General features: G+C 44.7%; 2 protein-coding genes across 2 annotated transcripts in view; both read left to right on the top strand.

Moving 5' to 3' along the window:
* LOC131706769 (transmembrane protein 150A-like) overlaps positions 1–9,513 on the top strand; it is a 15,494-nt gene continuing 5,981 nt past the window's right edge. The window contains exons 1-2 of the mRNA XM_059008478.1: positions 1–117; positions 8,132–8,331. Of these exons, the coding sequence (XP_058864461.1) occupies positions 8,267–8,331 (65 nt within the window). The 5' untranslated portion in view covers positions 1–117; positions 8,132–8,266. The remainder of the gene's footprint in view (positions 118–8,131; positions 8,332–9,513) is intronic.
* LOC131706767 (keratin-associated protein 5-1-like) lies at positions 4,691–8,125 on the top strand. The gene is made up of 2 exons (XM_059008477.1): positions 4,691–6,364; positions 6,427–8,125. Exon 2 carries the CDS (start codon positions 6,477–6,479, stop codon positions 7,707–7,709), a length of 1,233 nt encoding a protein of 410 aa, XP_058864460.1. The 5' UTR covers positions 4,691–6,364; positions 6,427–6,476; the 3' UTR covers positions 7,710–8,125.

Below are 9,513 nucleotides of genomic sequence, written 5' to 3'. Positions count from 1 at the left end.
CTTGGGACGCCATTATCCAAGAACAAGGGGCTATTTCAACACAAGCAAGAAGGGTCTGGTTTTGTATCATTAAGGGGTCCCAAGGTTGTAGGATTTGAGGCTGGCTGTCGGGTTTGGGTACGTATCGCGTATATAGCTGTTATTATTATTATTATTTTTTATGCACATATGAATCGCTGAGCATGCGGACTGCTTTAGCTGCCGAATCCGCGGTTCTGCAAGTATTATGCAACGCTGTAAACTCTGAAATGTATTTTTTGTTTGGAGATCGGAGGAGTCCGTGCTGTACCAGTAGTGTTAACGGTAAAGAATAATTTTTAATTTAACGTCGCGGTTTGGCGTTCGGTGTAGTCTAGTATTATATTACTATAATGCATTCGAGAATATTAATAATACGTAATGCTGTGCACCACTGTAATTATTATTATTATTAATATTATTATTATTATTATTATTAGAGTAACGATACATCTTTAACATCACAGGATCGTACACGCTTGAAAGCTAGCGAGTAAAACAACATCCACTCTCTCTGTCGCCTCACCGCTGTTCAGAATATATTATAGGGGTTAGTTACCCGTTAGAAGCTATGTATGTATGTATGTATGTATGTATGTATGTATGTGATGTAATTACATGCATGTGGACGTTGTTTGCTCGCTGCGGCTTCGGGTTTTGATCATGCAATTCATATTCTCAAATATTATTGCGTTTTGTATTGGATATAGATAGATAGATAGATAGATAGATAATGACCGTCCAGAAAAGGCGTCATTTAATATATAGAATATGTAGATATATTGTCCTCCTCAGACCCGAGGCGGGTCCCCTGGTTTATTTGACCTTTTAAGCCGTAGGTGAATTGAAAGATGTGTCACCAAATTTCTACATTCAATTTTTTTTTTTTTTTTGGGGGGGGGGGGTCAAGAGATCCCATTAAAAAAGTGATGTTGGTCGCATTTTAGTGTTACAAACATGACAAAAATAAACGCGCTGTTTCAATACAATATAAACCGCGACTGCAGGTTCCTTAAAGGCTCAATTAATTAAATGCGGTTTAGGTTCTAGCACATCAAAACCTAGTTTGAATTTATACTGAAAATCCAAAACAGAGAGAGAGAGTAATTGAGTAAACGCGCCCAGGTCTTTATCCCGGTAGAATCAGGATACTCCTGCATTATTATTATTATTTATTTCTTAGCAGACGCCCTTATCCAGGGCGACTTACAATTGTTACAAGATATCACATTATTTTTACATACAATTCCCCATTTATACAGTTGGGTTTTTACTGGAGCAATCTAGGTAAAGTACCTTGCTCAAGGGTACAGCAGCAGTGTCCCCCACCTGGGATTGAACCCACAACCCTCCGGTCAAGAGTCCAGAGCCCTAACCACTACTCCACACTGCTGCCCACTAGAAATCCTCCGCCAAGAAGAAAAGTCGTTGATAAACTGGAAACTCACTATTTTAATAATTGTTTACGCAATCTTAAAGCGGTCTATGTGCGCCCGGCTGTTTCCACCCAGGGGACTTTTTTGACCTGAAAAAAGAAACAAGGACCAGGATTCACAAATGGAGATTAGATAAAGGGGCATTCAGAACAGAAAATAGGAGGCACTTTTTTACACAGAGAATTGTGAGGGTCTGGAACCAACTCCCCAGTAATGTTGTTGAAGCTGACACCCTGGGATCCTTCAAGAAGCTGCTTGATGAGATTCTGGGATCAATAAGCTACTAACAACCAAACGAGCAAGATGGGCTGAATGGGGCCTCCTCTCGTTTGGAAACTTTCTTATGTTCTTTCTTTTGAAGAAGGCAGAAGCCCACACGTTGTGGTTAATTATTAAAACACCGTGTTTTCAGTGTATCCCTGGCCTCGTCAAGATTTATCATATTTATTTACCCTGTTCAATGTATGATACGCTTTGGACAACGTTATAATATTGTTGTTACCATAGTGATTAGAAGCAATGGAGTCTCCTCTGGGGGAGAGATCATAATGTTATCATATCGGTACGTCTGCTTCTACCAGTAAAGATAAGAAACGCTAAAAAAAGATTAGTTTAACACCGTCAGGGCTGAAGAAAGAGACACACTTACTGTATTGACTTTTACAGACAGGGACCTTGGTGGCTCCATATTAAAGATGTGTTTTGGGCAGTCAGAAATCCTACCGGAGTAACTCCTGTCTGTGTATTCGTCTGTTGCTTGCTGTTGTTGTTTTATTTATTTATGTAGTTGTATTTTTTTTTAAAAGTTTAAAATGGGCTCTGGTTTTAATTTTTATTTTTTGAATGTGCATTTTCACGTCCTTATTTGGCGGGGGGTGGAAGATGAATTTAGCTGTGTTATTGTTATTTTGATGTTCAGTTCCCATTCCTAGAACCGCTTTACCACCAGCGAGTCTGTACAGGATGGGCGGGTTTTTTTGAGGGTAACTTCAGTGCTACGTTATCATATTTGTAATTGTTAAACGGAGAGTGTTTCACAGAAGATATCGGGTTTAAAAATTAATAAATCTCGAATATTTGTGATATTCGGAAGCCGGGATGAACAGTTAGCTGTTGCGTCGAGACCCGGTGTGAAATGTCGCTTGCGTGCGTCAGTCTTTTCAGTTGACCTAATCCAAATTAGTCTTCATTAAAAGTTGCCAGACCCCCCCTACCAACCCCCCCAAAAAAAAATCTCTAGATGACTGTAAAAATAAAAAAAAAAAAACAGAATTGCCCCTAATACCTCTAGGAAAAAAAAAAAAAATCTCTAGAATCTAACAGTAAACACAAACAATTAGGCTGGTGAAATCTTCAAAATATATATACTGGATTTATTAAGAGACAGTGCATTATTATTATTATTTATTTCTTAGCAGACCCCATTATCCAGGGTGACTTACAATTGTTACAAGATATCACATTATTTTTTACATACAATTACCCATTTATACAGTTGGGTTTTTACTGGAGCAATCTAGGTAAAGTACCTTGCTCAAGGGTACAGCAGCAGTGTCCCCCACCTGGGATCGAACCCACGTCCCTCCAGTCAAGAGTCCAGAGCCCTAACCACTACTCCACACTGCTGCCCCTATGCATGTGTATAATTTGTAAATTATTAAAATTAACCTACAGTGATATTATATTGGCACACCATGGCTATGTTGTAAAACAACAACCTGTAGATTCTTTTCTTGGTTTCTCCAGAATATTTATTCACTGACTGGCGCAACACTTAGACATGGCTCTTACGCCTCTCACTCAAGTTCTATGCAGTATTGGCGCGTGATGTCATGGCACATCCGCCATCTTGGTAGAGGAATGGGCCTGGCACATTATGAATACATCTTAGGGGAACAAAATGTTTTCAGACAGAAAAAAAAATTAGAAAATCCTTTTCAAATTTAAAAATGTACCTTTTTTTTTAAAAACAAAAACAAAAACCTTCTTCCTGTTTCTTACCTCCAGGTTGCTCTGAGCAGAAACGTAAAATCCTGGAAGGGAAAACCTCTGATCTGGCAACATTGAAACTTTCTACCAGTCTCTCACTCTTTCTCTCTGTTCCTCTTTCTCTCGCCCTCTTCCTCTTTCTCTCTCTCCTTCTGTTCCTCTTTCTCTCGCCCTCTTCCTCTCTCCTCCCCCCTCTCTCTCTCTTTCCTCTCCTCCTCTCTCTCCCACTGGCTGTATATTTTGTCTGCCAAATAATATTTGTTTAGGACTTTGTCAATTCCACCTTTGAACTACTCCCTGTGTCTGAATACACACAGACTAACCCTACCCCCTGTGCCCTGTGTCTGAATACACACAGACTAACCCTACCCCCTGTGCCCTGTGTCTGAATACACACAGACTAACCCTACTGTCTGTGCCCTGTGTCTGAATACACACAGAATAACCCTACCCCCTGTGCCCTGTGCCTGAATACACACAGAATAACCCTACCCCCTGTGCCCTGTGTCTAAATACACACAGAATAACCCTATACCCTGTGCCTGAATACACACAGAATGACCCTACTCCCTGTGCCCTGTGTCTGAATACACACAGAATAACCCTACCCCCTGTGCCCTGTGCCTGAATACACACAGAATAACCCTATACCCTGTTCCCTGTGCCTAAATACACACAGAATAACCCTACTCCCTGTGCCCTGTGTCTGAATACACACAGAATAACCCTACCCCCTGTGACCTGTGCCTGAATACACACAGAATAACCCTACCCCCTGTGCCCTGTGTCTAAATACACACAGAATAACCCTATACCCTGTGCCTGAATACACACAGAATGACCCTACCCCCTGTGCCCTGTGTCTGAATACACACAGAATAACCCTACTGTCTGTGCCCTGTGTCTGAATACACACAGAATAACCCTACCCCCTGTGCACTGTGCCTGAATACACACAGAATAACCCTACTCCCTGTGCCCTGTGTCTGAATACACACAGAATAACCCTACTGTCTGTGCCCTGTGCCTGAATACACACAGAATGACCCTACCCCCTGTGCCCTGTGTCTGAATACACACAGAATAACCCTACCCCCTGTGCCCTGTGTCTGAATACACACAGAATAACCCTACCCCCTGTGCCCTGTGTCTGAATACACACAGACTAACCCTACTCCCTGTGCCCTGTGCCTAAATACACACAGAATAACCCTATACCCTGTGCCTGAATACACACAGAATGACCCTACCCCCTGTGCCCTGTGTCTGAATACACACAGAATAACCCTACCCCCTGTGCCCTGTGTCTGAATACACACAGAATAACCCTACCCCCTGTGCCCTGTGCCTAAATACACACAGAATAACCCTACCCCCTGTGCCCTGTGTCTGAATACACACAGACTAACCCTACCCCCTGTGCCCTGTGCCTGAATACACACAGAATAACCCTACCCCCTGTGCCCTGTGCCTAAATACACACAGAATAACCCTACCCCCTGTGCCCTGTGCCTAAATACACACAGAATAACCCTACCCCCTGTGCCCTGTGTCTGAATACACACAGAATAACCCTACCCCCTGTGCCCTGTGCCTAAATACACACAGAATAACCCTACTCCCTGTGCCCTGTGCCTGAATACACACAGACTAACCCTACCCCCTGTACCCTGTGCCTGAATACACACAGAATAACCCTGGCTTCATGAAGTTGAATGAAACCTGCTGAATAATGTTACATTAACATACTGAATTACACACCAGCGCTTTGTAGTTTTCCATATACTTAACAGAAAAACTGACACATTGAAAATAAATCATTTTGTAGTTTCTTTGATTGCATGATGTTAAACAAAAGATCTAAATTATGTTTATATAGTTGTTTTTTCTTAGGCAATGCAAAACTTTTGGCCAGAGCTGTAGAACTGCTTTTGGAGACAAACCAACATTCAACAGAGAACGTCTCTGATCGGCAGAATACACGATATTGCCACGATGGGAATAGGACCCCCATTGCATAGCAGTTTGATCCATGCCTGGTTTTACTGCTCAAGCCCACCGCCTGAGCTTGTTACCCCTATCAGTAGGTAATCAAGCTGGTCGTAAAAACCAGGAGTGGATGCGACTGCTATGCAATGGGAGTCTTAGTGCCATCCCTGTTGATTTAACCCTTCGATGCATGAAATATTCAAAATCACTGGGGGGCAGAAAAACAAAAAGTAATTTTGAACACGTAATAAATATTTCTCCTTGAAAATCTTTCCAGTTAATTTCCATTGCTTATATATGGGGGGAAAAATGCAATCCTCATATGAGGTCTGTGAAAGGATTAAGGAGACAGATAGCTTCTCTCTCTCTCTCTCTCTCTCTCTCTCTCTCTCTCTCTCTCATATATTACTGGTCTTTGTATTTGCATTCCTTATTTGCAAATGTTCCCCCCCCAGGCAATGCAAATGAAGCTGCCCTCGCCTGGGGACAGCCGAAACTTTAACCTTTAACCCCTGGCTGACCCTTAACTGGGGGGTGTGACGCTACACTGATGTCACAATGCATACGCTGAAAGCTGATTGGCTGCTCTTGTGACGCGCGGTGAGGTCAGATGATCGTTGGGTGACGGGGTTCTTGAAAGCAGAACGTCGTTGTTGGAGTCGAGGAAGAGTCTGTATTCACACCAGCTGTAAACGCACGCACGCATGCTTACTTTTCATTCAAGAGACACTGGAACCACAAAGCGCTGTGCTGTGGTCTTATATCCCAATACAATCCCAATACAAACGATACAGATGTCTCTAATCTCAGCACTAACCTCTCCTGTCCTCTGTGCTGTTGATGCAGGTCTCAGTGTGTGTGCGAGTCTCAGTCTGTGTGTGTGTGTGGGTGCGTGTGTATTATCAGCACTAACCTCTCTTCTCTGGCTGCAGGTCTCAGTGTGTGTCTCAGTGTGTGTATTCACCTCTCCTATCCTCCTCTCCTCTGGTTGCAGGTCTCAGTGTGTCTCAGTGTGTGTATTCACCTCTCCTCTCCTCTGGTTGCATGTCTCAGTGTGTGTCTCAGTGTGTGTATTCACCTCTCCTCTCCTCTGGTTGCAGGTCTCAGTGTGTGTCTCAGTGTGTGTATTCACCTCTCCTCTCCTCCTCTCCTCTGGTTGCAGGTCTCAGTGTGTGTCTCAGTGTGTGTATTAACCTCTCTTCTCCTCCTCTTCTCTGGCTGCAGGTCAGTGTGTGTCTCAGTGTGTGTATTCACCTCTCCTATCCTCCTCTCCTCTGGTTGCAGGTCTCAGTGTGTGTCTCAGTGTGTGTATTAACCTCTCTTCTCCTCCTCTTCTCTGGCTGCAGGTCAGTGTGTGTCTCAGTGTGTGTATTCACCTCTCCTATCCTCCTCTCCTCTGGTTGCAGGTCTCAGTGTGTGTCTCAGTGTGTGTATACACCTCTCTTCTCCTCTGGTTGCAGGTCTCAGTGTGTGTCTCAGTGTGTGTATTCACCTCTCCTCTCCTCCTCTCCTCTGGTTGCAGGTCTCAGTGTGTGTCTCAGTGTGTGTATTCACCTCTCCTCTCCTCTGGTTGCAGGTCTCAGTGTGTGTCTCAGTGTGTGTATTCACCTCTCCTCTCCTCCTCTCCTCTGGTTGCAGGTCTCAGTGTGTGTCTCAGTGTGTGTATTCACCTCTCCTCTCCTCTGGCTGCAGGTCTCAGTGTGTGTCTCAGTGTGTGTATTTACCTCTCCTCTCCTCCTCTCCTCTGGTTGCAGGTCTCAGTGTGTGTCTCAGTGTGTGTATTCACCTCTCCTCTCCTCTGGTTGCAGGTCTCAGTGTGTTCAGTGTGTATATTCACCTCTCCTCTCCTCTGGTTGCATGTCTCAGTGTGTGTCTCAGTGTGTGTATTCACCTCTCCTCTCCTCTGGTTGCATGTCTCAGTGTGTGTCTCAGTGTGTGTATTCACCTCTCCTCTCCTCCTCTCCTCTGGTTGCAGGTCTCAGTGTGTGTCTCAGTGTGTGTATTCACCTCTCCTCTCCTCCTCTCCTCTGGTTGCAGGTCTCAGTGTGTGTCTCAGTGTGTGTATTCACCTCTCCTCTCCTCTGGTTGCATGTCTCAGTGTGTGTCTCAGTGTGTGTATTCACCTCTCCTCTCCTCTCCTCTGGTTGCAGGTCTCAGTGTGTGTCTCAGTGTGTGTATTCACCTCTCCTCTCCTCTGGTTGCAGGTCTCAGTGTGTGTCTCAGTGTGTGTATACACCTCTCCTCTCCTCTGGTTGCATGTCTCAGTGTGTGTATTAACCTCTCCTCTCCTCTGGTTGCATGTCTCAGTGTGTGTCTCAGTGTGTGTATTCACCTCTCCTCTCCTCTGGTTGCAGGTCTCAGAGTGTGTCTCAGTGTGTGTATTCACCTCTCCTCTCCTCCTCTCCTCTGGTTGCAGGTCTCAGTGTGTGTCTCAGTGTGTGTATTCACCTCTCCTCTCCTCCTCTCCTCTGGTTGCAGGTCTCAGTGTGTGTCTCAGTGTGTGTATTCACCTCTCCTCTCCTCTGGTTGCAGGTCTCAGTGTGTGTCTCAGTGTGTGTATTCACCTCTCCTCTCCTCTGGTTGCAGGTCTCAGTGTGTGTCTCAGTGTGTGTATTCACCTCTCCTCTCCTCTGGTTGCAGGTCTCAGTGTGTGTCTCAGTGTGTGTATTCACCTCTCCTCTCCTCTCCTCTGGTTGCAGGTCTGGGACGGCAGGGTGTTGGATCGTGGTATTATCAGCAGTGTCCCGGAGTGTCAATCTCATGATCTGCCTGCTTCTCTAGTCCTCCTCTCCCCTGCTCCATGCTCGGGCTCCACGCCCCTCTCCTCTTCCCCGATGACTGCCTGGATCATTCTCCCCGTCAGCCTGTCTGCCTTTTCCATCACCGGGATATGGATCGTGTGAGTACAGCACCCACGGCTTCGTTGGCCGCAGCCCACAGTCAAGCAACCCGCGCTGAGGGCATTTCTGGGTGTTCAGGGATGGGAATAAGAATCCCTTTGTGTGATCCATTCCTGGTTTTACTTTTGAGTTTAATTAGACACACCTGAGCTTGTTACCTAGACACACTGGGGCTGATCAAGCTGGTAGTAAAACCTGGACTGGATCACACTGCTGTGGAATAGGAGTCTTATTTCAATCCCTGTAATGATAATGTTGGTTATCATCACAGCGATGGAATTGAGACTCCCGTTCCATAGCATTTTGATCCATTCCTGGTTTCACTGAGTTTAATAATCAGACACACCTGAGCTTGTTAGCTAGACACACTGGGGCTGATCAAGCTGGTAGTAAAACCTGGACTGGGTGACACTGCTGTGCAATAGGAGTCTTATTCCCATCCCTGTTGTTTAATTAATTTAGAGCATTCTGAGCTAATTCAAAATTTCCGTAAAATCTTCCCACAGCTACGCTCAAGGGCTCAAATGTTCTGATTTGAAAGTAAAAGCAGCTATGAAACGTGTGTTTTTTATTTGAAACGATGATATAGGAGGCTGTGTGGTCCAGTGGTTAAAGACACAGGCTTGTAACTAGGAGGTCCCCGGTTCAAATCCCAGCTCAGCCACTGACTCATTGTGTGACCCTGAGCAAGTCACTGCACCTCCTTGTGCTCCGTCTTTCGGGTGAGACGTAGTTGTAAGTGAATCTGCAGCTGATGCATAGTTCACACACTCTAGTCTCTGTAAGTCGCCTTGGATAAAAGGCGTCTGCTAAATAAATTAATAATAATAATAATAATAATAATAATAATAATAATAATAAATGATAACTGGTGTTACGGTAGGTTAAAGAAATAAGCAACAGCAGTTCTGGAAATGCTAAGAAACTTTCTCCGCTGTCCTCCCAGCGATTCCTGGCGATTCACATCTCCTGTTAGGAGGAGAGGCGGAGGTTTGGACTGACGCCACTGCATTCTTCAAAAGTCACCAAGCAGGCAGCCGACACACCAGCCTGTGTCACTGTTAATAATTCTTTTTAAAGGAATGCATTTTAACTTCGGAGCTTCGGAGAACCCTGCTTCATGAAATAAGGTTCGACCGATTTTACAGCTGCGGCCAAAACTTGTGCATCACCAATTGAGG

This window comes from Acipenser ruthenus, chromosome 37 (genome assembly GCF_902713425.1).
Source record: "Acipenser ruthenus chromosome 37, fAciRut3.2 maternal haplotype, whole genome shotgun sequence".
Classification (NCBI taxonomy): domain Eukaryota; kingdom Metazoa; phylum Chordata; class Actinopteri; order Acipenseriformes; family Acipenseridae; genus Acipenser; species Acipenser ruthenus.
Note: the sequence above shows the minus strand (reverse complement) of the source record. Positions and strands in the feature narration are given on the sequence as shown.